This window comes from Orcinus orca, chromosome 19, assembly GCF_937001465.1.
Source record: "Orcinus orca chromosome 19, mOrcOrc1.1, whole genome shotgun sequence".
NCBI lineage: Eukaryota > Metazoa > Chordata > Mammalia > Artiodactyla > Delphinidae > Orcinus > Orcinus orca.
In genome coordinates, this window is record NC_064577.1 from 11,504,422 (window position 1) to 11,531,006 (window position 26,585).

Sequence of the window (26,585 nt, forward strand, 5' to 3'; positions counted from 1 at the left end):
AACAGGGCCCTGGAAGTCTAGAAGAAGAGGAGAGTCTAGCTTTGGGGTGTACACATGCGCTTCCCTGCTGCAAAGGGCCCAGCAAAACCCAGCCCCTGGTCCTTCCTGTGGTAAACAGAAGAACAAAATGGTAATTTTACAGACCAATAAACATTTTAAAATAAGAGGCTTAATTCTCCCTGTTGAAAATAAGAGACTTCTCCCCCCACCCCTTTCTCAGAGCACTAACTTTAGAAAACTTGTAAGCTCTTTCTCTGCCTCTTTGAAATGTGTGTAAGTCTTTTTAGAAGCTAAATCAGCCTCGCGCAGCTTTAGGATCCAGGGATGTCTCTCCCAAGGCCCTGGGAGCCATCTCTTCGAAATGGAAATATTAGGAGAGAGAGCACCCCTATCTCCCAGTTCCTATGGGAGGGTAGGATCCTAACTGAGGTGGGCTCCTTGCTCCAAGTTGCAAAACTACCTCCTGTCATAAAGATACTTTGTTTTTCCTGCAATTAAGCCTATTAATAACACAAAGGATCACCAATTACCGTAAAGTTAGGATGACCGTGTGTGACAAATGGTGCTCTCAAGCCTCTTACTTGAGGTCTAGTTACTGTTTATCTTGAGAACATGCGTGTAATGGCTGTATCTGTTTGGCTCTATAACAGGGTGGGATACTTTATCTCTACAATCTCTTAGCAGATGGCCTGTGACTCACATCACATTCCGGTAATGCTTATTCAAATATAAAACTGTTTTCTTTCCTCCACTACCTTTGTGGAGAGGTTTTCCTGGGTTGGGAAATTTTGTTTTTAATTATGTTCCCCAACATAATGCATGTGCTTAAAAAGGAAAAAAAAAAAAGTGGGAAGGTCTTGAGATGTAAGACCCCTAAATGGGACGGACATGGAAAACCAGTGGGGAGAGATAGAGGAATTTCTAAGAGTGACGCTGACATTCAACTGAAAATTGTTTCCAAAATGTAAATAATAGCATAATAGCAGCATATACATACAGAGACTACTGTCAGGCATCGTTCTAAGTGTTTTACACATTAACTTAATTAGCTATGTAGTAGTTTGGATTACTGTTCTTAATTATTCACCCCCCACCCTGCCTCTGAGAACTCTCCAGTGGGCAGAAAAGGTATCACGGAACAGCAGAGAAGCAGGCTGAAGTTTGGACTGGTTTTGGAAGTAGGTATGATGCAAACTCTCTTTTCTAGCTAAAAGTGACCCTTGAAGGGCGTGTGTGGAAAGGCCAGATTCAGCTACTCCATAAGATGGGAATGTGAGCCACTCTATTTGGATATTACAAGATATCCCAAACTGGAGGACATTGGGGGCCAGCATATGGCAGACACCAGCCCTGAGCACTGAGGATGTAGTAAGCAGGAGTGGGCCCAGAAGATAAGAAGGGGAAGGGCACTCAGTAAGGATCAGACACTTCTGTAAGGTTTGGAGCCTGGGAGGCAGGACTGGAATCCCTCATTCCCACCAATGACCAACATGTCAAGTCATTTTTGAGGGTCTGGCTCAAGAAAGCAGAATTACCTTGCCCTGGCCTAGCCCAGCTGCCAAACACACCCACTGTGAGCCAGATGCTTAGAATGACTTGGGTCAAGAAGACCTGGAGAGGGACCTGCAAGAGGCTTCCTGGGTGGGTGGTAAAGCCTGAGCCCTGAATCATCCTTCTGACATTTACAAAGTCCTTAACCAGACTGGCCCCACCACTGCTCCCTGGTTTCCTGCCCTAAGTGCCACAAAGGACCAGGAAACAGTGCGGGGGAGGGGGGGAGGGAGGGCAGTGAGCAGTACAAAGACAAGAGGGAAGACGAAAGAAGTAGAACTTCATGACTAATAAAATCTTCACACCTAATTTTTTAGAAGGAAATTGAATTCTGGTGGGGAAAGCAGGCACCACGGTCAGTGAGGCCGGAATAAAAATTTACCTGGAACCTACAGAAGGGAAAGGGGCTACATTCATTTGGAAGGGACAAAGTCCATGGTAACTGCGCACAGATGCTGGGTCCCCTAAGTGACTCCATACTGCAGCATAACACCTGGTCCCTAACATTCTCAGCAGCCACTATGAAGGTTGGACAAAAGGAGGCTTTCACTGCCCTGCCTCAGTTGGGCTTCCCTCAGTATCTGGTGTGCCCAGGGTCCTAATCCAGCCATGTTTGATATGAGGTTGGGGGTGGAGGTGAGGGGGCAAGTCTTTCAGCTGTTACTTTTCCAGGTTTTAGGCAGCCTGGGGCACCTCTGGTCATTTAATGAAGGACTGGGCGCAAATGAGGCATAAATCAGGAACTGAAGACTTACTGGGCTGCACTGGGTCCAGAGCAGGACATTCCGCATGGGCCCAGCACAGCCTAGCAGGCCGGCCTTCCAGGGCTCAGCCCATGGTCTTTCCCGGGTCCCAGCCCAGAAAAGCGGAGGCTTTCTCCTGCGTTTGGAAGACTGACTCAACCCCTCTTCCTCCTAGCTCTCCTAAAGGCCGGGAGACCTCAGGAAGTGTCCTCATCCTGCTGCCTTCAACCCCGAGGCGCCTGGCCTCAGGCCTCCCCCGGAGGTCCAGAGAAACCCCGGGCGCCTCCATGCTCTCGGCCTCACCCAAGCGGAGGTCCCTTCATCGCCCCACAGCTCCACTCGGCCCGGGAGGGACGGCCCTTCCCCGCAACCGGCTCAGCGGCTCGCAGGTTCGGGCTAGTCTGGGGCGGGGACTGGGAGCGTCTGAAAGTGGTGAGGAGGGCGGGGACGCGGGCCTCTCTTTAAAGGCCCGGGACCTGAGGCGCCTCGATACCGGGCGGCGACCCCGAGAAGCGCGCCCCATCCGGCTCCCTTCGCCTAAACCGCCGGGGCTGCCATGGGCCGCTACCGCATCCGCGTGGCCACCGGGGCCGCATTCTTCGCCGGGTCGCACGACCGCGTGCAGCTGTGGCTGGTCGGGGCGCGCGGGGAGACGGAGCTGGAGCTGCAGCTGTTGCCGGCGCGGGGCCAGGTCAGCGGGCGGAGCGGGGACAGACCCCGGCCGGGACGCGGGAGGCCGGCGAGGGGCGGGATCCGAGGGCGAAACGACTGCGGAACCGTGCCTGCTGGGACTTCCAGGTGTTGGGACGCCCGGGCGGCTGGGCCAGGAGAGGATCGGGAGCCAGGACCCGGGCTGAGCGCATACCCCTTCTCCCTTCCCGCCGGCCCTGGTCCTCGCAGCCTCCAACTCCTTCTCCAAATGACCCCAGGCCAGTGTCAATATAGGATCAGAAGTCAAGTGGGACGCTCCTAGGAATGAGGGAGCGGGGAGAGCTCAGTTAAAGGACCGATGAAGGTGCTGATACTCAGACATCAATTCAAGACACTGCGGGCCACGCGCCACGCTCCCTCTTCCTCCCGGTGCGATGGGGAGTCAGACACACCGCGCAGATGTCCGGAGGAGGGAACGAGGGAGGCTGTCTTTGGAGGCCTTGTCAACGGAGGCTCCACAAAGGTCCCCTCCTCTCCTGTCCCCACCGCACCTCTGACCCCCAACCCCACCCCCGGCAGGCAAAACGGCCTCTCCTGGGACCCTGCTACTAAGTCTCCGGGTTCTGGTCCCACAGGAGGAGGAGTTTGAGCATGACATTCCCGAGGACTTGGGACCACTGCAGTTCGTGAAGCTGCGCAAACACCACTCCCTGGTGGACAACGCGTGGTTCTGCGACCACATCACGGTGCAGGGCCCTGTAGCCTTCCAGGAGGCCACCTTCCCGTGCTACCGCTGGGTGCAGGCCGACAGCGTGCTGTGCCTGCCCGAGGGCACCGGTAAGGGGCAGTGTCGGGAGAGGGGATGCAGGGCCTGGGGAACTGCTGGGGAAGGGGTGGGGGAGGGCTGCGGAAGGTCAGAGGGCCTTGATGAAAGTGAGTGTTCAGCAGGTTAAGTGTGGAGAAGACAGGACATTGGAAAAAAGTTATAAAGTACCAAATTTATACACAGAATAAAAAAGGCTGCAAGTGGGGCTGGACAGGGACATAAGTGATGGGCAGATCCCACCCTCCAAGAAGATGAGGACACGGGATGGAAGCCGCAGCAATGATGGGAAACAGGAACAAGTTAGGGCAGGGACAAGTTAGGGCAGGGCAGGTAAGGGTAGCACATGGAGTAGGGGATGCGGGTGACCCCTAAGAGGAGGCAGCTAAGGGAAACAATAAGCAATATGACTTGGAGAGCTGATTTGGTTGGGAAAACATGGAAGAAAACCACGAGGGAGAGGGTGCACACTGACAGGTGGGTGGGAATGAATGAGGACAGCAAATACATAATTTGTTACCGTGGGAAATAAGTAAGAAAGATGATTACAGAGGCAAATGAGGGCAAGGGCAATTAAGGATGGAAACACGAAATACATCACTTTGAGACAGGTGAGTATAAATGCGGATAAGAACAGGAACAAGTTGATAATATAGACTCTGATGGTAAATCTCAGAAGAGTGAAGTCAGGGAAAGAAAGCAAACAGCTGTTCCTAAAGCCTTTTGAGGACGGTTGAGGTGTGGTAGGTGAGGTTCAGGAGATGAGAAATTAACCAAAGCAATATATAGTAGAAAATAGGTATGGGCATATGAGTGATTGAGATTTTATCACCTTTTTTTTTTTTTTGGCCACGCCGCATGGCTCGTGGGATCTTAGTTCCCTGACCAGGGATTGAACCTGTGCCCCCCCCGCCCCCCCAGCACAGTGGAAGCACAGAGTCTTAACCACTGGACCACCAGGGAATTCCCAAGATTTTATCACCTTACTTAAGGTGATTTTTTCCAACCATAGATACTGATGAAATAGGATCAGGTGGGGAAAGACGAGTTAAGGGACAAGAAAGGGTGTCAAACATGAGATTGTTGTCTCAAGACAAGAGACGAGGGTTGAGAGATTAGCAAAACCCAGAGTGCAAAGTTGGCAATGATAAGATAAATGTGTCTCAGGAATCAATGGAGTGAGGCAAGGCCAGAGATAAAAGCAACAGAGCTTGTCTGAACACATGGCCTATGATGGTGAAAAGGAAGATGAGGACGAGCAGAGGAGAGCACAGGACCACACAAACCGTGGCCAATTGTCTTAATGTCTCCCCAGCCCGCCTGGCAGGAAACAACGCATTGGATGTGTTCCAGAAACATCGAGAGAAGGAACTGAAAGAAAGACGTCAGATATACTGGTGACCACCCACCTACAGGGCCTCTCAGTGGTACCCCCCGTCACTGACCTGGACACCCTCCCTGAAGCCTTGTCCCCATCTCCTAGCTGGGCCACATGGAAGGAAGGGTTACCCCTGACAATAGCTGCGGGCTGTGAGGACGATCTACCTGCCAATATGAGATTCCACGAGGAAAAGAGGCTGGACTTTGAGGGGACACTGAAGGCAGGGTGAGAACAGGCCTGGAGCTCAGAGTGGGGAAAGGGCTGGGAGATCCAAAAACGGTGGTCAATGGTGAGCGGCTGAGGGGTTGGCAAATGGGTTCATGGCTCGATTCCTGTCCTAGGGCTCTGGAGATGGTCCTCAAACATGTTTACACCCTCCTGAGCTCCTGGAACTGCTTTGAGGATTTTGATCACATCTTCTGGGGCCAGAAGAATACCCTGGCTGGTCAGTGGTTCCCCAGGTCTCTATAACCCCTTGCTGGCCCCTTTTGATGACCCGACCTTCACACTCCACAGCCCCTCACGAGACCTCCCAGATGAGAATATATTGTGCTGGGTCATTTCTCAGAGGCCCCAGATGAAAAGGCAGGGGCTGGATATGGGATGGTCACGTGCCTGGATCACTGGGGTAGGGCCTGGAGGAGGGACATCCCGGCTGTGTAAACATCCTCCTCCTACACTCCACCCCGACTCCACAGAGAAGGTTCGCCAGCGCTGGCAGGACGATGAATTGTTTGGCTACCAGTTCCTCAATGGCACCAATCCCATGCTGTTGAGACGCTGCACCTCTCTGCCCTCCCGGCTAGTGCTGCCCGCGGGGATGGAGGAGCTACGGACCCAGCTGGAGAAAGAACTCCAGGTACCCCTCCCACCCTGTGTTGTTCTCTCCTTGGTGGTGTGGCCAGAAGTAGTGAAGGGCAGGGACCAAAGATGAGTCAAGGAAGGGAGGCTGTGGTAACCTACAGCCCCTTGGTCCAGACTCCAGTGCTAGAAAAACCTAGAGGTGATACAGTATGTAGGGAAAATTATGAGAGGCTCCCGGTGTAGAGGGGAAACAGGGTAGATTCCCAGGGTGCAGATGGGGCCAGAGGTGTCAGCAGGGACAATGACATTCCCTGGCTGACGTCAGTGCTCTGGACAGCAGTGTTCATGGGCAGGGAGAAGGGTAGAAAATATGCCATCAGATGGGGAGAACTGCGGGGGTTACTTGGGTTTGGAAGAGGTGAGCTACATGTGAGGAGGACGAGCGAGGCAGGATGTGAGCATGCCGTGTGCATGTGTGCACATGTGCGCTGGCCTCTGCGGCAGGGCTGGGCAGGGGAGCCTCTGTGGATTACTTGGCAGAGAAGGTGAGTTTTAGGGAGTGAAAGAGCATTTGCTGAGCTGGTGACAGCTAAACACAAGGTGTTCAGATCATCGAGGGATAGTGGGGAAGAGACCTGGCCATCTCGACAAGGGGACAGCTTGCACACGGGACTGAGCAGGCCTGGTTCTAAAATCAGATCTGCCACCACACATCCCTGGGCAAGATGTCTACCCTCACTAGGCTGTTTCTTCACTTAAGATGAGAGGAATTGGGCCAGATGCTCTGGTTCTGCCGATAGGACTCTGCAACCGACATAGGATGATGGCAAGAATTCAGATAAACGTCTTGAATGTCTTCCCCCTTTGCCCTGGCCCTCTCGGGTTAGACTTCGAACTCTAACGATGGATACATTCCTCCTTTCCCCAGAACAGTTCCCTGTTTGAGGCTGATTTCATTCTCCTCGATGGAATTCCAGCCAATGTGATCCGAGGAGAGAAGCAGTACCTGGCTGCCCCCCTCGTCATGCTGAAGATGGACACCAGTGGGAAGCTGCTACCCATGGTCATCCAGGTGGGGCGCCCTCGGCATCCACCTCCCAACACTGCTTTCTGTTCACCTCCATCTCTGCTCCCGAGGAACCAGCCCCCTGGCTCTTGACTCCCAAACCCCATCCTCACACAGTGAGACATGTTCTCGTGTCACTACGCTTAAAGCCTGGTTTCTCCTGACTCACCCAACTGGCAGGACTTGTTCAAGAGTCATAATGGCCTTTTGGAGTTCTCGTCCTATACCCGATGGTTCTCTAACTTTATTGTGTATCAGAATCACCTAGACAGCTTGTTAAAACACAGCTTGCTGGGTCCCAGCATGAGACTTTCCAATTCAGTAGGTCTGGGATGGGGACTGAGAATTTGCAGTTCTAACAAGTTCCAAAGTGATGCGGATGCCGCTAGCTTGGGAACACACTCTGAGAATCGCTATTTAATCTCTCAGTCCCCTCTCTTTTCTCCCACTGGTCTCAATAGTTAGTTAACAAATACTGTCAATTATCTCCCACACCCAGCTTCCCCTTCCATCCCCCACCATAACTCAGACCCCCATCACGTTTCTCCCAGACCACTGCCGGGATCTCCTCCCTGGACTCCCTGCTTCAGACTCCCCTGCATTCAACCTGACGACCATGGTGCTCGCACAGTGCCACAGCTAGTGAGAGGCAGGGTGGGAGGGGCCTCATTCCTCCTCCTAGATTATACCTCCTGGACGCGATAATCGTACTTACTCATCTGTTTCCCCAAGACTGCTGGCCATAATGTCACACATAAAGTGGGAGTTCAATGAAGGCTTAATTTCTCTTTTTCCCAGATCCAGCCTCCCAGCCCCAGCTCTCCGACCCCACCACTGTTCCTGCCCTCAGATCCTCCACTTGCCTGGCTCCTGGCAAAGTCCTGGGTCCGAAATTCAGATTTCCAATTGCACCAGCTCCAATATCATCTGCTGAACACCCACCTGCTGGCTGAGGTCATTGCTGTGGCCACCATGAGGTGCCTCCCGGGGCTGCACCCGGTCTTCAAGGTACAACCTCTACCCTCCATGTCCCCCTTCACTCAGACCCTAGAGAAAGGAAACAGCCCAGTATCAAATGATATTGCAGCAGCAAAACAAAATTTTTATCACTCTGTGAAAGAAAGAGGTGAGAACAGAAGGAAGACTGCATCAATATTTTGAGACTTGTGTTTTAATTAAGTCAAGTCACTTAAGGTTTCTTCAGGACATATTACTAAGGAAACCCTCTGAAATTCTCAGAGATCTGACAATCTAACAATGGGCCTAGAGTACAGCCGGAATATTGCTAGTAAAACAAAAGCCTTGATCCTGCCTAAGGAGATTTACGATTTAGCCAGAATGACAAATGGTGCCCATAAGAACTACCCAGAGAACAACAGCTGGATCTAGAATCTGAAACCACAAGAGACAGCGATAAACACTAGAGTACTGATGGAGTATGTTTCACCCCAACTGAGTTTGCTAAGTAGGAGCAGGTCAAGAGGCAAGGAGAGCAGCACAGCAGAATCAGAATTGGGGAAGGGAGGGAATAGTAGCTGCCGCAAGCCTGGATATCAGACCGGAGACAGAAAGGTCAGAGGTCTAAGCTCCTGCAACACCCAGAAGCCCAAGGGTGGGTATTGCAGACTGACCTAGAAATCCTGTCATTTTATGAAAGAGTGAGCTCAGCATCTATTGCTCGGCAGAAGGCAGTGACATAAGGCTTGTGCTTGAGTAAAAATGTCCTCAAAATCTTGATGACACTTTAGATATAGGGAACAAGACAGAGAAGGGATGAAACTGATAGAAGCTTATGAACCAGAGCAATTGTCAGAAACAGGGAAGCCAGGAGAGAAGCCAGTTGGGAAGCAAAAATGAGGTTCAGTTTGAGGTACAGGGAGTCATAAATGTTGGTAGGACATGCAGGTGAGCACCTGGCAAGGAGAACGACTGAACTGTGTTTCAGCCGGGGGCCCCGCCCGACCCCCAAGCCTGGCCAGCAGTAGCTGTGGCCTCTCCGAGTCTGGGGTGACACAGACAAGATGGAGACCAGTGTGATGAGCAGCATCTTGGATTTTACTGATCTCATGGTGCTCCTGCACCACCGTCTCCTGCTCACCCTGAAGAGGCTAAGCCTCTAGGCACACTGAAAATCTCCCTTTACGAGTTCAGCCCTCTGCCCAACTATCTCCATTCCCACAGCGACGTCATGGCAAACAGCTGCATCGTAATCAGTACACGCAGGAGAGCCAGGCCAGCAATGTCCCAGAGGTGACCTGCACAGGCTCTGGATTCGGACTGCCGGGGTCTGAAGCCTGAATCCTGACCTCTGTGCTTCCCAGACGTGAGCTCAGTGTCCTCAGGTCTAAATGGGGATGACAGGAGGCCCATTGTGGGGTTGCTGAAGGCTGAAACGACCTAAGAGTGTGACACAGGCTAAAAGCTAGAAAAAATTAGTTCTTGCAATGATTTGTTAAGAGTTGTTTGTCCCAAGGTATCTCTGCTCCTCATGTGGACTTTGGGCTTTCCATGACACTCAGCACCTTTCATGAACTTTGTGAAAAGTTTCAGTCCAATGTGAGCTGCTTTGACCTCCTGGCACCAGAGTTATCTCTGCCTCACACCCTGTGTCCACCAACAACTCAGATCAATACCAATGCTACGTGAAACCTGTACATGAACTGGGTGTAAATGAAGACAAAATAGTCTGAGATAAAAAGAAATGCATGTGAGGATGAGATAGCCGTTTTTAATAGCTAGGGAAAAGCCATTTCTTGAAAAGCTATAAAATATAGACGGGACCTCACTGCCTAATTGGGGGTGGGGGGAGATTTGACGACAGCCGCTCTGCTGCTTACATATGTGGCTCAGTATGGCTCCTCTATCTCCCTAAGGGAACCCACCCCCCAAAAAACCAACAGTGAAGCAACCAGGGGGTGGAGGCATGGCTTTGGTAACGAGTAGAGAGGCTAATTTAAGCTGTGAGGTTGTAAGTGACAGAGTATAAAAGCAAATTAAAAGGGGCTGATTCTCAAAGGCCACCTACACCCCAGGTGGAAATCATAAAGATAAGCGATAACAGCTAGTATCTAAGGGCTTCTGTGTGGACTAAAAACTCTTCATACATCACTCACATAAGCATCACCGCAGCCTCCTGAGACAAAAGACCCTATTATCACCCGCTGTTGACAGATGAGGGGCTAGACAGGAGATAGACAGGTCAACACTTACAAGGTCTGGTACCTTGGATGAGTATCAAAGTGAGTGCTGAAGTGTAGAGTGAAACCCAGGTCAGTCTGGCTCCAGAGCCTGACTCACAGGGGCGAAAAGATCATGAGAGTGAGTGATCACAGAAGCAGGCAGAGAGGAGCCTGTCAAGGGAGGAAAGCATCAAGAGTAGGCACCATGCTGCCTACAAGGAAGGACCCAAGCATGTCCTCCATAAACCACCCCCTCTAATCTCCCCCATCCCAGCTCCTGATTCCACACATCCGCTACACGATGGAAATCAACACCCGGGCACGGACCCAACTCCTCCCAGACGGAGGTATATTTGATAAGGTAAGGAGGGGATGGGGCATGGGGCTGCCTCACCGTCTGACTCTCTACGATTTCCTGCCACTTTCAAGATCCCAGACCAACCTGGGTGAATGTCCTGACCCTTAAACCCATGAGCCTGTCCCTTTATATCTATGTCTCTAAATGTGAAAATGCCACACCTGAACCCCTTATATACTGTGTGCTGGCTTCCTCCTCAAGGCCTCGCATCTCTCTTGTCCCAGGCAGTGAGCACCGGTGGAGGGGGCCACGTGCACTTGCTCCGCCGGGCCCTGGCTCAGCTGACCTACTGCTCCCTCTGTCCTCCCAACAATCTGGCTGACCGCGGCCTGCTGGGAACCCCGGGTGCTCTCTATGCCTGCGATGCTTTACGGCTCTGGGAGATCACTGCCCGGTGGGTGAGACGGGGAGCCGAGAAATGCGGCAGGGGAGAGGGCGAGTGGGGCTCTGGCCTGAGGTCAGCATGGGGCAAAAGGAACCTGAAAACAAGAAGGTCCAGACAAGAGGAGCAAAGGACTGGATCCTGGGGAGAGATGAGGAAGCGTGAGTCAGTGCGTACGGCCTGAGAAGGAGAAGGCTGGGGACAGAGAACCTACGTTGGGAAAGCTGTGGACTGGGAGGCTGAGGGATCTGGAAAAATCAGGGGTTTTGTCAAGGAGAATGGCTGTCAACCATGTATAGGGATCCTAGAACTAATGACCCACGTGTCCTTCCTCTCTAGACTAGTTTGTAGAAAGAGTTGGGAATGACCCAAAAGGCAGGTCTTGAAGAATCTATACTCAGACATATTGAGAGTCAGCTGGGCAGAGACCATGGAAAAGTGCAGGGGTCAAAGGCCGAAGCTTTCTCCTCTCAAGGAGCTCACCTCCCTTCTCCCCTGGGCAGCTACGTGGAGGGGATCATCCACCTTTTCTACCGCGGGGATGACGTCGTGAGAGGGGACCCTGAGCTGCAGGCCTGGTGTCGGGAGATCACTGAGGTGGGGCTGTGCCAGGCCCAGAACCGAGGTGAGAGCCCTCCCCAGGGACAGGAGCTCCTTGGACACTCTGCCCAAGCAGAGTCTGGGTTCAGGACCCCAAACCCTCATGCCACCCCCTCTCCCTCCACACGTCAAACATCTGAATCCCATTCCCACCTCCTAAGACTCAGGACAATTCTAGATACCCCAGGATCATCCTCCGCAGAGACCCTGGCCATCAACCTTTACTTCCACCCCATCCCCTAACCTGCCACAGCATGTGACGCCACAGGGCCAGAACCTGAGCCAGCAAGGGATCTGCCCAGGCCCTGCTGGGGCTCACATTGTCTCTCCTCATGCTTGTCTATTCCTACTTGAGGATATAAATGGGAAGATTCTTCCACCAAAGCCCTTCTGTTCTCCCTCTTCTCCTCCTGCTTGCTACTGTCCAGCACACGCATAGAAAGTCCAGGCCTACTGCACACTGACCACAGTGCAAGGTCATTTCCAGATGCAAACACAATGCTCTGCGCGCTTTGGCTCAACCCTGAACTCGGTGCCCTGCCCCTTGAGGCTCACATTTCTTTGGCCAATCCAGCCTCTCCCCACCGCTGCTAGGATCCAGCCACCGTCTTTAGCACCCCACCTGCATTCTAACCTCTGGGGAAGAAACAGCCTTTCTTGAGCTCTTCCTAGATTCCTCCTCCTCTTTCTCTCACACGTGGGTCAGCCTGGATTCTGCTCCAAATTGTCCTTGCGTCCCCGCCCCTCATACTTTGCACCAACATCTCTGCCTCTGTGGGACAACTACAAACATTTGCTGGGGAGCCGCTATGGCCGGCCTCTGAGGGTGCCGTGAGCAGTAACACAACACCCGCCCTCTGGAGGGAGCGTCTCCCTAGGGAATCTGTGTCTGCACCACCCCCCTTCCAGGACCAAACTTTCTCTAGTACATCTCGGTATGTCCCTTGGGCTCCACGTGCTACCAGGAGACCCCTCCTCTCCCTGGCCATCTTTTCCCCAACCAGTATCTACATTTGGAAAATGAAAATAAACATCCACATGTGAACTTTAACCTCCACTAAGTGCCTCTCATTCTCTCTTCCTCCACTGTCCTTCAGTTCTCATAGCTCACCTTCGCCTCACTTTCCCAACAGACTCTTTGGAGAAAGTGTGCTAAAAACGGCCTGAGATTAGCAGTCAGGAACCCGAGTTCAAGATCAGCCTCTGCCTTCTCCCAATTATGCAGTCCTGACAAGCAGTTTAATCTCTCTGGTCTTTTTTTTTTTTTTTTAATCTACAAAAGGGAAATGATTATATTTGTTCCACTTAACTGACAGGATTTCTGGGTCTCTGAACCCCCCACCTCCACTGTGAATTGAATGGCCTGACATAATCTTTGCGGAAAGCCTCTCTTGGCTATGACCCTATTAATCTATGACTTCTCTTATCCTTCACATTATAATTCAGACACTTGTAATTCCCTACCTGGGAATAGCAGGAAGCATCCCTAAATTCTCAACCACTTTTTGAGGCAGAGGATTTTTTTTTTTTTTTTTTTTTTTTTTTGGTACGCGGACCTCTCACTGTTGTGGCCCCTCCCGCTGCAGAGCACAGGCTCCGGACGCGCAGGCCCAGCAGCCATGGCCCACGGGCCCAGCCGCTCCGCGGCATGCGGGATCCTCCCAGACCGGGGCACGAACCCGTGTCCCCTGCATCGGCAGAGGATTTTTGATCACTCAGAACTTTTCAGCCCCCAACCCTTCCAAAATAACAATACTTATTATTTATTGAGAACTTGTTCCACACCAGGTGATTATCTCATTTATAAAATAGGTATCATCTACACTTTACAGGTCAAGAGGTTGAGGTTCAGAGATGTTAAGTAATTGGCCTAAGGTAACCCAACCCAACTATATTACTTGAATCTGAATTGAAATCCATGTCTGATGCAAATATATTTGAATAAATGAACTAAACAAACAACAATCAATTCCAAATGTAGACATCCCAAGTCTTCGGCCTTTATTTCTCTCTTCTCAGACTGCAGCCTCTAAATCCTGTTTCTTTCCTGCCCAGGTTTCCCCATCTCCTTCCAGTCCCAGAATCAACTCTGCCATTTCCTTACCATGTGTGTCTTCACGTGCACTGCTCAGCATGGGGCCATCAACCAGGGCCAGGTATGGAGAGCTGAAAGCCCAGGTCCTTGAAGGCAAGTGTCTGGACCTTGGGATGCCCAAGGGAGAGATGCGGGTTCAAATCCTAAGTACCAGGATCCTAGGGTTGCAGTTTCTTCCCCCAGCTGGACTGGTATGCCTGGGTCCCTAATGCCCCATGCACAATGCGGATGCCCCCACCTACCACCAAGGAAGATGTGACAGTGGCCACGGTGATGGGCTCACTACCTGATGTCCGACAGGCCTGTCTTCAAATGGTCGTCACATGGCATCTGGGGCGCCGCCAGCCAGACATGGTAAGAGAGGACCCTGGGGAAAGGGAAATGACAGTTGGAAGGGAAACATAAGAGTGAAGGGCTAGGCTCTAGGTGTGTCTGACTCAAAACTGACTGATCCTTTGTTCTTTCTTAGGTGCCTCTGGGGCATCACAAAGAAAAGTATTTCTCAGACCCCAAGGCCAAGTCTGTACTAAACCAATTCCAAACAGATCTGGAAAACTTGGAAAGGGAGATTACAGCCCGGAATGAGCAACTTGACCTGCCCTATGAATACCTAAAGCCCAGCCTCATCGAGAACAGCATCACTATCTGAGCTCCGGGACACCCCCACCGGGAAGACTGCAGATCAGCTCTGGGACTGACAGTTCCATATTGAGTTTCATGGTTTCCTAGTCTCTGCTGCAGAGGCTCTGTTTCCTCCCCCAATTAAATCCCCTCCATCTGCAGCCCATGAGCCCAAGGGCCTTTCCTTTTCTGTAAAGGGCCTGATAAGATGTTAGGCTTTGTAGGCCACACAGTCTGTCACAGTAACTCAGCTCTCCTATTGTAGCACGGAAGCAGCCACAGGCACCGTGTAAATGAATGCTGTGTTCCAATAAAACTTTATTTACGGAGAGTGAAATATGAACTTCCTGTGTCACAAAACATCCTCCTCTCGGTCTAGTCAACCATTTTTAAATGCAAAAACACACAACAAAACCCTGTGCTTCGCTACAGGGATGTGCACAGGCTACAGGCTGGATCTGGCCCTGGATTTGGGGCAGTACCTGCACAACGGTACCCTGCCGTAGCCTGAGGCACTGACCTTACTTGCAAAACATCCAGAGAATGGTGGGGTGGGTGGGGAGGGTGAGGAAGATTTCTTGGAGAAATCGACTACCTCAACTAATTCTCCTTTCCCAGGAGCTTGACTTCATGCCTGGCCAACTTAAAAATTCCTGACTCTTCTTTGGCAACTTTCTCTCCACCCCTGTGTCTCCTATTCACACACCTACCCCAAAAGTCCCTGAATGAGAATGGTGCCCCTAAGGCAAAATAAAAACTTTCACCCCCAAATGGCTTCCTTCCAAACAGTCTCAAACAAAAGAGACACGAGGGCTTCCCTGGTGGCGCAGTGGTTGAGAGTCCGCCTGCCGATGCAGGGGACGCGGGCTCGTGCCCCGGTCCGGGAAGATCCCACATGCCGCGGAGCGGCTGGGCCCGTGAGCCATGGCCGCTGAGCCTGCGCGTCCGGAGCCTGTGCTCCGCAACGGGAGAGGCCGCAACAGTGAGAGGCCCGCGTACCGCAAAAAAAAAAAAAAAAAGACACGAAATAATGTCTCAAGGCCACTATCCCAGGCTCTTCAGTACTCTGGGGTCTCTAAGTGTTTCCCAGGTTCCAAGTTCTCTTTCACGACCCTTTTAAGAACAATCTGCACAAAATAAATGGAAAAATACCACAAAGTTATGCTAACCACTGACAGTATTTGTCTGGTTCTGGGGTCTTGGGATCAAAGTGACCCCTCTCAATTACGCTATGACCACTGTCCTCACTAGAATGGGTACAACATACTCAGTGCAAAACTGTGTTCTTCAAACACCACTATTTCCCTGAATAATTATTACAAATCTGTTTTTCACCAGTGAGGTATACAAACTCTTTCTTTGGAGGGTATGATCCATTCATATTTTTAAAATCTTGTACTCTACGTTGTTCAAAGGACCTATGGTCAGCTTCCTTGGTTTACGGTAGGGAAGAAAACTGACATTCGTGTGTACTTATTCCTTTCTCCAGCACATTTGGCAGGGCCACTCACCTTAACAGCTTGTTCATTGAATCTGCTTTCCTTGGACTTTTCCTAACGCCCATATTTTTCCTGGATTTGGCAACCACAACTCTTCAGTATTTCGTGTTTGGTAACAAAACGTTACTTAAGTATATCCAGTGCCAAGAACCCTCAGCAATTTTAAAGCGTTCTAGCCAGAACAGCACGCTTGGGCTCGGGAAGGGGCTCTAGGTCTTCTTTTACTGTGTCAGAGTGTCTATTTTAAAGGGTAGGGATGAGTAGAGAGGAGATAGAGGCGTTCTCTCTCGGTGTAAATCTCTATGTCTCACTTACCACGTCTCCATCACAGGATACCACCCGAGACTAAGGTATCTGAGAGAAAAATGACATAATTTCAATCCTCGGCTGCTGAGAGCGCATCGCCAAGGTTACCAGGAGCTCCGCCAGAGATAAAAGCTTTCCTGAGGCCGGGCTACCATTTCTTCCTCGTCACGTGACTTGCCAGACTTGGTCACATGATATACTGGCTCCTCCCATTCCAAACTGGAGAGGGGGGAAATCCAAGAAACCGGAGAACTTTGCTCCTGCAATACTCGCACCCCAGCTACATATGGGTCAATAAGGGATTCCCGAGGGGCCGCTACGATTTCAGAAACACCGCCCTTTCCCGCCGAAGTCCGAGAGGACCCGGAGGCGCCAGCGTTCTCCGCCTGGCGCCCGCCAGCCCGATGGTTGGGCCCGGAAGCCACGCCCCCTCAGTCGCTCTCCCTGCGCTCGGTCCTCCGCGAGCCCCCAAGTCCAGCTCTCTTCCCCCCACCCCGCTCATCGGGGCTTCCTCTCACCGCCATCCTATCTGGCCCACATCTAGGCGATCCCCGACTCCCTTCTTCATGGCGTCCCTTCTGTGCTGTGGGCCCAAGCTGGCCGCCTGCGGCATCGTCCTCAGCGCCTGGGGAGTGATCATGTTGGTGAGGGGACTGCCCGGCGACAACCGGAGAGGAGAGGGCCTGAGGGGCCCGGGTGTTGGAGGGCTGGAAGGCTAGGAGACACCAGGCGTTTGAAAGCAGCAGACAGGCCGGAGGGGGTGGTTGATTAGCCGCTGGAGAACGAGACAGAACTGAATTGAGAAATGGGGAATTGGAAGGGAGAGGGGGAGCTGAAGCTTGGAATGGGCCCCGGGGCTGGTTAATTTGGAGTACCCTCAAGGTAGGAGGAAGAAGAGCTACGTTCTTGAGAGATCCTTGAGCTGAATGGAGGGCAGTGGGGAAAGGGAGAGCTTGTTCCCGAAATGGATAGCTGGGCCTTGTTTCCCGAGGACTCTACCCGACCCACTTCAGGAAAAAGTAATATGGAGAAGTGCCGATTCCCTTTGACCCCCTCCTCCCTGTCCCGTGATAATGACGCCTCCGGAGAGGATGATAATCTGGTTCCTGGTTGCTCATTATTCCTAACCCTTGCCCCAGCCAAGTCTTCTCTATGTCACCATTCATGCCCTGTTCCAGGTGACTGGAGTCCAAATCTGGCAACAGCCATCCCTAATCCCAGCTCATTCTGGTAATTCCCATACCCAGATGTTGTGGCAACATTCGAAGTGGGAGGAGTTCAGGCAGTGACCAGGTCAGGTGCCTGAGTTCAACAACCTACCCTTTCCCTTTTTGCAGATAATGCTCGGAATCTTTTTCAATGTCCATTCCGCTGTGCTAATTGAAGACGTTCCCTTAACGGAGAAAGATTTTGAGTAAGTGGAGAGGCGGGGGAAGTGGTCAGAATCATGGGCGGGGAATTGCAGGAGGCTGGATGCTTGGGGCCCAGAGACTAGGGAACTGGCTGCTCTGTTTAGCGCATAGGAGCAGTCTTGGGAGTCAGACCTCAGCGGCCATCCTAAACCCACCGCTTTAGGTGTGGCTTCTTTAGGTATTTTCCTTGATTTCTCTGTGCCTCCTCCACCTATGCAAAGTGTATGCTATAACAGAACTCACCCCATAGGGTTATGAAGATTAAGATAATACACGTAAAAGCGTTTAGAACGGTTACCCGGCACATAGTAAGTGCTCTGTAAATGTTGGCTGCTGTTAATAATGTTTCCGATATTTCTCTGCCTAATCCCCACCCCTAGGAATGGCCCCCAGAACATATACAACCTTTACGAGCAAGTCAGCTACAACTGTTTCATCGCCGCGGGCCTTTACCTCCTCCTCGGAGGCTTTTCTTTCTGCCAAGTTCGGCTCAATAAGCGCAAGGAATACATGGTGCGCTAGAGCACCGTCGCGTTCCCCCTCTCCAGCCCCCTCCTCTATTTAAAGACTCTCCCCACCCAGTCACACCCGCCCCACCCCCAGTCTGGCGCCCTCTGCGGACTGGGTTTCCCTGGCGATAGACTGAATCCCTTGTTCTTCAACCTCTGGCGCCCGGCTCCAGGGGAGGGAGGTCGGGGCTGGCCGTTCCCTGTCCCTCCGGCCCCCTCGCCTTGTCTCGTTACACAATAAAGAGAAACTGCTCTCTTAAGCCTCGTGTGTGTGCATGGGTTGCGGGGCAGGCATCCGGGCTGGAGCTCGGACTCCAAATAGGGAGTCCCGACCCCTCGACGGAAGTGGAGTGAAGCCGGGCCGGAAGCGAGGCGGTGTCTTCCACTCTCCTTCCCGCGCGCCGAGGCGGTGAGGCGGTGAGCGGCCGAGCTGGAGCCAATCAGCTGCGGGAAGGGGCGGGACTTCCTGCGCGGGGGCTGGAGCCGTTCGATCGCCCTGCTCTCCGTGGTCCCGGCTCCGAGGTAGCGGCGGCGGCAACGTCTCCGTGAGGAGGCGCGCGGGGCCATGACGTCAGCGTCTACAAAGGTTCGACCTCCCTCGCGGACAGCGCTCCCTGGCGGCCACGGGAGGGCGGGGCCCCCAAGTTGGCTCCCGGCTCTTCCATCCCGGGCGAGGGGCGGGCGGGAGTCCAGCCTGGGGTGGGGCTAGGGGCTCCGGGCGGTCCGGCGCGGCACTGTGCGCCGGCCCCCCGTAATGCTGCCCCGCCCCCCAGGTCGGAGAGATCTTCTCCGCGGCGGGCGCCGCCTTCACGAAGCTCGGGGAGCTGACCATGCAGCTGCATCCCGTGGCCGACTCTTCTCCCGCGGGGTACGTGAGCCCGGGCTGGGAGATGGACGCTGAGAGCGGACGCTGGGTCTCGATCACAGACACCGACACTCTCTAGGGCAGGGACAGATGTTAGTTTCCCTTTGTGCCTGGCACAGCGCAGAGTAGGTGTTAATAAATGATTGTTGAATGAATGAATGACAGATAAACCACAGACCGAGGCTCATAATCCGGACTCATTTCACAGCCCTGCCCTGCTGCGAACTGGTAGACCATAGACCGCCACCACTACCCACACCACACCACCCCCCAAATCATGTGGAATTCTGTCAGACTGCAGCAGACTGTGTTTAGAGGCTCTGTCTGTAAGACCCCCACTTGTTGGATGGGTTTCAGTGGGCTGTTTACATAAGCAGCTGTTTCACGTTGATGGGGGAGAAGTTTTCTTCTAAGGTGGCGGTTGTTTCAATATCGTGTGGTTGGGGGTCCGCAGGGTTCCCACGGCGCCTTAAGAATTTTCTTTTTTGCTTTTGTTTTTGTTTTTTTAAGGAGGACCTCTTTATGCAAGGGGCCCCAGGCATCGCGGGGAGGAGGCTGGTTGCTGTGGAATGCGTAGCCTGTGGGCTGGCTCCACACCCCTCTTCCTCCCACTTTCGCTATTCCCTTCTCCCCTTCTGACAGTGCCAAGTGGACGGAGACGGAGATAGAGATGCTGAGGGCTGCTGTGAAGCGATTTGGGGACGATCTTAATCACATCAGCTGTGTCATCAAGGAACGGACAGTGTGAGGGAGGGTTGGCTGGCAGAGAAAGGGCGGGTGGGCAGCTTTCTTCCTCCATACCCATTGTTCCATCTTCCTCAAACTCCCTTCCAGCTCAACATCTTTCCTACTTTGTTGCTAGTTTTGTTAGCAACAAAATCCCTGGAGAACTGAAAGAATAAAAGAATTGTCACAATTGGTCAGAAGTCACTAAAATGCTGTGGTAATCAGGACCTTACAAGAATTTGATTTTAGGTTTCCAGAGACACCCAATAATTGAATTTGGTAATAGGAAGTCCCTGGTTATTTATACAGATCTTTTGAGACTCTACTGTGGTGTTTCCAGGGATATTATGATTCTGAGCTAGTGGATCAGGATCTATTAATAAGTCTCAATCTCCCGGTAGGTCACCCAGGCTTACCTGGTAGCCTTCCACATTCATACATCTCTCCCAGAAGAGAAGTAGAAGACGGGCCTTTCCCACTCTCAGTTGGACTCCACTCTTCAGGCTCCATTTGCCCTAAGTGACTGCAAGCCTTCAGGAAAACGAGGACCCTAGCAAAGAGTCGGGGCCCTCACCTGGATTCTTATGAAGGGGCTCCCCAGTGTTCTTTCAGAGTTGCCCATTGCCCCTGTCCTCCCCTCCCTGCTTCCCTTAGCCTCTCTGATGACTCCCTTCCTAGCTTGCTCTCTCTTCTCTTCAGGGCTCAGATAAAGGCCACCGTGAAACGCAAGGTATATGAAGACTCCGGCATCCCCCTTCCAGCTGATTCACCCAAGAAAGGGCCCAAGAAGGTGGCATCTGGTGTCTTGTCGCCTCCTCCAGCTGCCCCTCCACCAAGCAGCTCCAGTGCCCCTGAGGCCGGCGGTCCCCCCATAAAGAAACAGAAGGCTGGTAAGGGCTGTGGAGTTGCTGCCTGGGGATTAAAGGTCCCATCTGAGGTTCAGTGAGAGAGTTGGGCTTGGGTCAAAGGACAGATCTCTTTTCCTCTCCCAGTGAAGGTTCCCAGAGGGTGGCTGGGGTAGGGGAGGGAGGGAGGGAGGGAGAGCGGGAGAGCTTGAAACTTGGGGAAGTGGGCGGGTTGGGGGGGACCATCAGGGAACCTAGAACCTAGGTTGTGCCCCTCTCCCAGATGTGACACTCAGTGCTCTGAACGACTCGGACGCCAACAGTGACCTGGTGGATATCGAAGGGCTAGGAGAAACTCCTCCAGCCAAGAAACTCAACTTCGACCAGGGTAGGAGTCCTCCTCCTCCCACAACGGCTGAAGGGGTGGGGGAGGGTCTCAGCAGGATCCCCCTCCCAGGGGCTGTGGAAGAGAAGGTTCCCTCCTGTGCATGCAGGGGATTGGGTCTGCAAAGAGCTGGTGCTCTAGGGAGGTGGGAGTCATACTTGGGGCTCGCCCCATCTTGGCCCATTTTACTTCCTGTTCCAGACAGCCTGACCCTGGATTCTGGCCTTCTCTTGACCTCCGCTGATCCTCCTCTGCTCTCTTGCTGAGCCTTCCACCTCTCACCCCTCTCACTGTTCACCCTGGACCTGTGGACCGGTTGGGACTCTGAGCAAGGCCTGCATGAGAGAGGGTGGAAAGGCTGCCGGGTGGCCCACCTTGCTGTTGCTGTATGAGCATCTTCCTTCAACCCCTATGACCCCCAACTGATGGACATTTTTATACGGAAAACAGTAAAGATCTCCCTCTCAGCTTGGTGCCTTCAGCCTGACATTACTGGAGTGCAAGGGACACCTCCCTCTCTCCTTAGACCCCGGGGCTCAGCCCCTCCTCAGCGGCTCTCACCACCCTGCCTGGAGCAGCACAGCCAATATTGGCAGGCTTTCTTCCCAGTGCCAATATTTCTGTGCTGCTAGAGCCAGGGGAGCTGGGTGTGGGCAACAAAGGCTCCACTTTGCTCTCTGAAGGCAGCACTTACTCCGGGGTCTCTGGCAGGCAGTACTCCTGAGACTACCCTGGGGATTTCAGAAGGGCAGCTTCCAGTGATTTCACACCTCCATTTCCACCCTCATCCCCCACCCCCGCCACCTCACCAGAAGGCCCCAGATGTTTTTCGTGTCGCTTCTCCAGGGTGGCCTCCCCGGCCAGGCCTCAGCGGTGCCTCCCCCACCCTCGCTCTAACACCACAGTGTGGTTTGGACGTGGCCACAGTGCCGTACAAACCACAGTGTGCTGCTGGGGCGGGAGCAGGACTGGGGTGGGTTGAGAAGAAGGGAGCACGAGGCAGTGCTGTGAAGACCCCTACCACCAAGGGTGGGAAGGCTTAAAAGGCAAACATGGCCCCAAGAAGCGTTGGGGAAAACAAGAAACCAGAGCTAGAAGTTGAGCAGGCAACTGGAGGGAGAGGGGCCTAAGGGGTGAGCTCGCAGTGTAATAAGACTGGAACCATCTTCCTTGTAGGAACTCTGCTCAGGGGATCCCTAGGGTGGGGTCAGAGGCAGAGGAAGCAGGGAATGACTGGGGGGGACCAACAGACTGCCTCTCGACTCAGCAAGGGCAGGGACCCAAGGCTTCCTGTGTCCGTTCCTCCCCTCCCTGGGTCAGAACCCAAGAGAAAGCAAGGAGAGACAGAAGGCCAAGGACAGCAGGGTTGGGAGTTGGCAGTCCAGAGGTGGTGGGGCCGGAACATGGTCGGGAGAGGGGGGCCGGAAGTCGCCCTGGGTCCTGGGCCTGCCACAAGATGGAGGCCAAAGGCAGGAAATGGAGGCCAGGGGGAAAGGGGAGCAGCAGGGCACAGGAAGAGGGCCATCTGGACCTGGGGGCCAGGTAGTCCACCCCCAGCACTGTCCCCACTCCCCGTGGACCCCCAGGACCCAAGTCCCACCCCCCGCAACAACCCCCCCCAGCCCCTTCACCAGGCCCAGGAAGGCAGGCCCACCCCAGAAAGCCACGTTTAAGCTGAGACAAACATGCCTCTCCCCACCCCCACCCTAGGCCTTCCCTCAGCCTTTTTCTCCTGTCCAGGACTTGATTTTTAAAAAACACCCACCAGAAAGCAAAATCCAAGGGCCAAGACCCCTTCCGCAAATCACAATAATATCCCCTAAAACCCAAAAGTTATCCTCCTACCTCCCATCCCACCCTTTACCACCCCCACCTTCCGACACACCCCCCAAAACTCTTAGCAATCAAAAAGATCTAAGATGGTGGTGTAAGCAGAGTTTTCAGGCCCCGGGGGATGCCGGACCCCCTCGGTCGAGACCCCTATCTGTCCAGCATCAAATCCTGCCAAGGCCTTCTGCTCCTCACGCCACCCCCCGTACCCCCCAAACCGAACAGCTGCCCCCAACTCCCATCCTCGGCAGAGCCTTTGTGGGGATGAAACAGAAATCAAACACTATACTAACGGCTGGGGATGTTGGGGGGCCCTCTGGCCTGTCTTTGGTTTCCATCTGGGGGACTCCAGTTTCGGGGTGTAAGAGAAAGCCTCTCCAATCATCCCCCCAGTTTTAAGGCTGACAAAGCCCGACCCCACCCCAGCACGCACCTCCAAACCTCCCCCCCAACCGCCACGTCTCTCCTGAAAACAGGGGACACTTTCCTCCCCACTTACCTCAGCTACTCTCCCCTGAGATCCTGGTCCCCTATTTTGAAGGGAACAAAATTTGGGGTGCATCCCTCACATTTGGGGTGCAGGAGAAAGGAGCCGCCCCAGTCGCATCGCTGGCCTCCTTCCTCTCGGCTGGCTCAGGGAGTGGGGAGTGCCCTAGGGAGGGGGGACCCCCACAAGAGAGCACATGAGGGGGCTCCTCCACTCCCAGTCAGAATTGGGGACACCCCCCCCCCCAAACCCGTCCCAGCCCATCCGTCTCCAACTCGGCGGGAGAGGCAGCTGCAATGCCCCAGTCAGATTCCCCCAACACTACATTCCTCACCCCATCTAGAGGGGTCCCGGGGGCCCCAAAAAATCCCAAAAAAATCTAGGATGTTGGCTGGACGGTTCTGGACTAGCTCCCCAAATTTGGGGTCCTCAGATCCCCCCGTTTTTTCAGGAAAATTCCGTCTTTCACCTGCCTCCCGCCAGCCCTGCTCTGTCCCGATGCCAATTTTGGAAGTCACTCCCTCCTTCCTCCTCCCCGTCTCTCCAGGCCCCCCCCCACCCCCCCGCTCGGGGGCTAGGGTCCAGGACACCTGGCTTCCAGGCCGGGGGAGGGGGGCACTCCTCGAAGGGCTAGGGGCCAGGAGGTCAAGCTCATAGCCCCAGTCTTAGGGAAGCAGGAAAGCCCGATCCTCCCTTCCCCTCCCCCCTGGCTGGTCTCCGTGGTGGTTTAGGAAAGCCTGGAGGATTGGAATCTGCCATTGCTGTTGCACAGGCAGTTTTTTTCCTTGGGTTGGGGGGGTGGGCGGTGGGAGGGAGAGAGGGGAGGAGAGCCAAAGAGAGCAGGGACCGGGGTGTGCAGAGCTGGCCTGGATTACCCCCCAGCCCCTGCTGCCGTGGGGAACCCCCCCCATCTCACCCACACTCCCAGTCCTCTGTCTGCTTTCTGTTTGGGGCTCTTATCCTAGAAAATCAGGGTACAAGATTCCCCTCCTTGTACCTCACTACCACCTCTCCTTGCACAGTTCCAACAGACTGCCCTAGTCAGGGGTGTCCACTTTACCACAACACACTCCATTTCCCCCCCATCTGCCCCCAAACCAAGGTATGTGCCCTTAAGAAATTGGGGTTCAGAGTTTGAAACCACCTTTTCTCCCTCAGATCTATCCAGGCCACATAGAAATAAGGGGAGATACACTCCCTTTCCGAATTTCGTCCTTCAAATCCTGGGAATATTTGGAGGTTCACTAAAGAAAGAGACTTCTAGAATCTGGGGTGAGCGGGAGCTATAAGCAAAGGACATCCCAAAGCAGCATCATGCTCCAAATTAAGTGAACCCTAAAATCAATCTCACCTCACGATCCATCACTCAGTTACACCAAATACACCCAAAGAGTGGCAAAACACCCCAAAATAAGGACACCCCAAAACTTTAGTCTCCTACCCTGGGCCCTCATCTTGTTTCTCCCCCTGGAAAAAGCCTCCTGGCTCTCAGTGCATACACAGAAATATCCCCCTCCTCAAAGTAAGTTTGCACAACATTCAAATATAAAGCTTTGCTCCCCGGCAAGGACCCACAACCACAGAAGGCCTTCAAACTTGCTCCCAGGTTCCTATTACGTTCCACCTCAAGCTAATAAAAACCCCAAACTGAATTTCATGTCCCCCCAAATATAATCTGAACCTCAAAACTTATCTGGCACCCCAAAACAGACTGCACCCCAAAACCAGCACAATTACTCCACTTGAAATCAGATTGTCCACATACACTGATGACTATGAATCCCCAAAACAAAATCCTCATCCACCTCTGAAAAACACCTAGCAGGTTCCCCTGATATTTCAAGATGACAGGCTCCAAATTGTGGGTGTCAGAACCCCTAGAACTAACTAACGTAGCTTCAAAATCAGCTCCATACCTCAGACTTACTACTGGCCCTCAACCCTGAATGCAGGCTTCAGGGCCCAGAACAAACTAACTCAACACCCCATAGTAAACATGTACCCCACAATTGACAAATTGACCAGACAACACAAAAGTAACTCCATCCTGATACCAAAGGGAGTCCCCAGTCTAACTCCCACCTCCAACTGGGCAGAGACCAAAGCAACCCTCATTTGCAAAAGCCACCTCACCACCGTGAATCCCCAGTGGTTCCCCATTCCCAGTTTCTCAGCAGTTCTTTCCTGCACCCAAATAAAGACACCCTCACATCTGAAGGGGAGGGCCCCAGGCCTCGATATGCAGCTCCACGGATAATGGTCAGTCATTACTGGGCAACGGTAGACTCTCCTGAGCCCAGATGCAAGTCCCGCTTTGCAGCTGAACTCAGCTCTTGCCCCACTTCTCCAAATGAACCTTGCCCCACCAACTCTCCCCAAACAAAATACGAGGGTGTGACCCGTGCTTATCTTCCAGATCAGGGACTTAAATTGGGGTTATCAGCCCCTCCTGCCCTCTCTCCCTTCTTTTACCCTGAGACCCTCCCTGTTTCCCCTCTGTCTCTTCACTGCACCCAACTTTCATATTAATGTTCACTAAAAAGTCACCTCTAGAGACGGATAATAGTATCTAGCTTAAAAGAATAGAAACCCTGGGCTCCCAGGACTCAGATCCCGCTCCTTGTCCCACTCATTTCCCTTGTTCCCAAAGCCCGCGGATTTCTCACCCCAGATAGGAAACCCATCCTCGGAGGAAAGTCCCCTCTGTCGCCTAACTCTCCCTCCCTCCGCCCAACCCTAGTCCCCTGGACAAAATAAACCAAAGAGGGGGAGAACGAAGGTTTCAGCCGCTCAGACCTAATCGATCCTGCGCCCCCGTTTGAGTGGACCCCCAGCCGGGTGGAGAAGACGGGCGAGGCGAGGCTAGTGCTCGTCCGCCCCCTCGTGGAAGGAGCCAAACATTGCCGAGCTTTGCCTACTTGCCGCGCTGGACCCCGGCGTCCCGCCAGCCTCCAAGCGTAGCCGACGGGCGGATGCCCGAGGCCCTAAAGATCTGGGACTGGGGGAGGGCGAAAGGGCTTTGGGCGGGAGTCTGTCTCGCTGGATCCCTAAAAGGATTCAAAAGAGAGTCGGGAGCGAAAGACCGGACCCTAGGTCTCCTGAGCGTCGTCTCTCGGCCCCCACCAGGGGCTTTCCCCACCTCCTCGAGGGGAAGCAGCTGGCGGAGCCGTCCGGTCGCAGGACAATGGAAGGAAACGAACTAGAAATCATATCCGCCCCCTCCCTACCGCGCCCGGCCAGAGCCCCTCTTTTGCAGGCCCCGCTAGAGGAGCCTGTTGAATGACCACACCCTCCCTCTGTCTGAGACCCCACGGGAGCCCACTATCACCTCCCCAAACCTAGTTCCTATTTGGGCTCCCCTTTATCTCCCTTAGTACCGTACACTGGAAGGGGGAGTTTTGCTGTATTCACTCTCCTGTAACAGGTTCCTTCCTAAAGCCAACACACCAATTGTCGCTGTCCCAGGC

General features: G+C 53.3%; 2 protein-coding genes and 1 long non-coding RNA gene across 10 annotated transcripts; 2 read left to right on the forward strand and 1 right to left on the reverse strand.

Annotated features, from left to right (window-relative positions):
• The first annotated feature begins 2,566 nt into the window (after window positions 1-2,566).
• On the forward strand, window positions 2,567-14,585 carry ALOX12 (arachidonate 12-lipoxygenase, 12S type). 5 transcript variants are annotated; one of them, XM_004266961.3, is made up of 14 exons: window positions 2,758-2,985; window positions 3,581-3,782; window positions 5,084-5,165; window positions 5,252-5,374; window positions 5,491-5,594; window positions 5,848-6,008; window positions 6,882-7,025; window positions 7,818-8,027; window positions 10,473-10,559; window positions 10,781-10,950; window positions 11,442-11,563; window positions 13,594-13,694; window positions 13,817-13,987; window positions 14,103-14,585. In XM_004266961.3, exons 1-14 carry the CDS (start codon window positions 2,851-2,853, stop codon window positions 14,280-14,282), a joined length of 1,992 nt encoding a protein of 663 aa, XP_004267009.1. In that variant the 5' UTR covers window positions 2,758-2,850; the 3' UTR covers window positions 14,283-14,585. The 5 variants fall into 5 exon arrangements, 4 of the variants coding, with proteins under 4 accessions (XP_049558630.1, XP_049558632.1, XP_004267009.1 ...); XM_049702674.1 differs by having other exon boundaries at window positions 2,843-3,468; XM_049702673.1 differs by lacking the exon at window positions 3,581-3,782 and having other exon boundaries at window positions 2,567-2,985; window positions 5,084-5,374.
• LOC117200381 (uncharacterized) lies at window positions 13,234-26,479 on the reverse strand. Its single transcript, XR_007473725.1, has 3 exons — window positions 23,131-26,479; window positions 16,069-20,121; window positions 13,234-14,000 (listed from the first exon to the last, which is right to left on the reverse strand). It is a non-coding gene; the product is annotated as an uncharacterized LOC117200381 (long non-coding RNA).
• On the forward strand, window positions 18,430-21,268 carry C19H17orf49 (chromosome 19 C17orf49 homolog). Of its 4 annotated transcripts, none has more exons than XM_004266984.3 (6): window positions 18,430-18,566; window positions 18,754-18,848; window positions 19,488-19,589; window positions 20,271-20,461; window positions 20,700-20,804; window positions 21,003-21,268. In XM_004266984.3, the coding sequence occupies exons 1-6, from the start codon at window positions 18,546-18,548 to the stop codon at window positions 21,065-21,067; spliced, it is 579 nt and encodes a 192-aa protein (XP_004267032.1). In that variant the 5' UTR covers window positions 18,430-18,545; the 3' UTR covers window positions 21,068-21,268. The 4 variants fall into 4 exon arrangements, with proteins under 4 accessions (XP_004267032.1, XP_012387426.1, XP_033278963.1 ...); XM_012531972.3 differs by having other exon boundaries at window positions 21,007-21,268; XM_033423072.2 differs by lacking the exon at window positions 19,488-19,589.
• Window positions 26,480-26,585: the final 106 nt, after the last annotated feature.

What these genes read in the sequence shown, in the direction of transcription:
- C19H17orf49 (XM_004266984.3), top strand. Translation starts at nt 18,546, where the DNA reads ATGACGTCAGCGTCTACAAAG. An exon ending in CATAAAGAAACAGAAGGCTG is followed by an intron (nt 20,462 to 20,699) that starts GTAAGGGCTGTG and finishes CCCCTCTCCCAG; the next exon opens with ATGTGACACTCAGTGCTCTG. An exon ending in GAAACTCAACTTCGACCAGG is followed by an intron (nt 20,805 to 21,002) that starts GTAGGAGTCCTC and finishes TTCCTGTTCCAG; the next exon opens with ACAGCCTGACCCTGGATTCT.
- ALOX12 (XM_049702673.1), top strand. Translation starts at nt 2,582, where the DNA reads ATGCTCTCGGCCTCACCCAAGCGGAGGTCCCTTCATCGCCCCACAGCT. An exon ending in TGCTACCCATGGTCATCCAG is followed by an intron (nt 7,026 to 7,817) that starts GTGGGGCGCCCT and finishes TCTTTTTCCCAG; the next exon opens with ATCCAGCCTCCCAGCCCCAG. An exon ending in GGCTGCACCCGGTCTTCAAG is followed by an intron (nt 8,028 to 10,472) that starts GTACAACCTCTA and finishes CCCCCATCCCAG; the next exon opens with CTCCTGATTCCACACATCCG.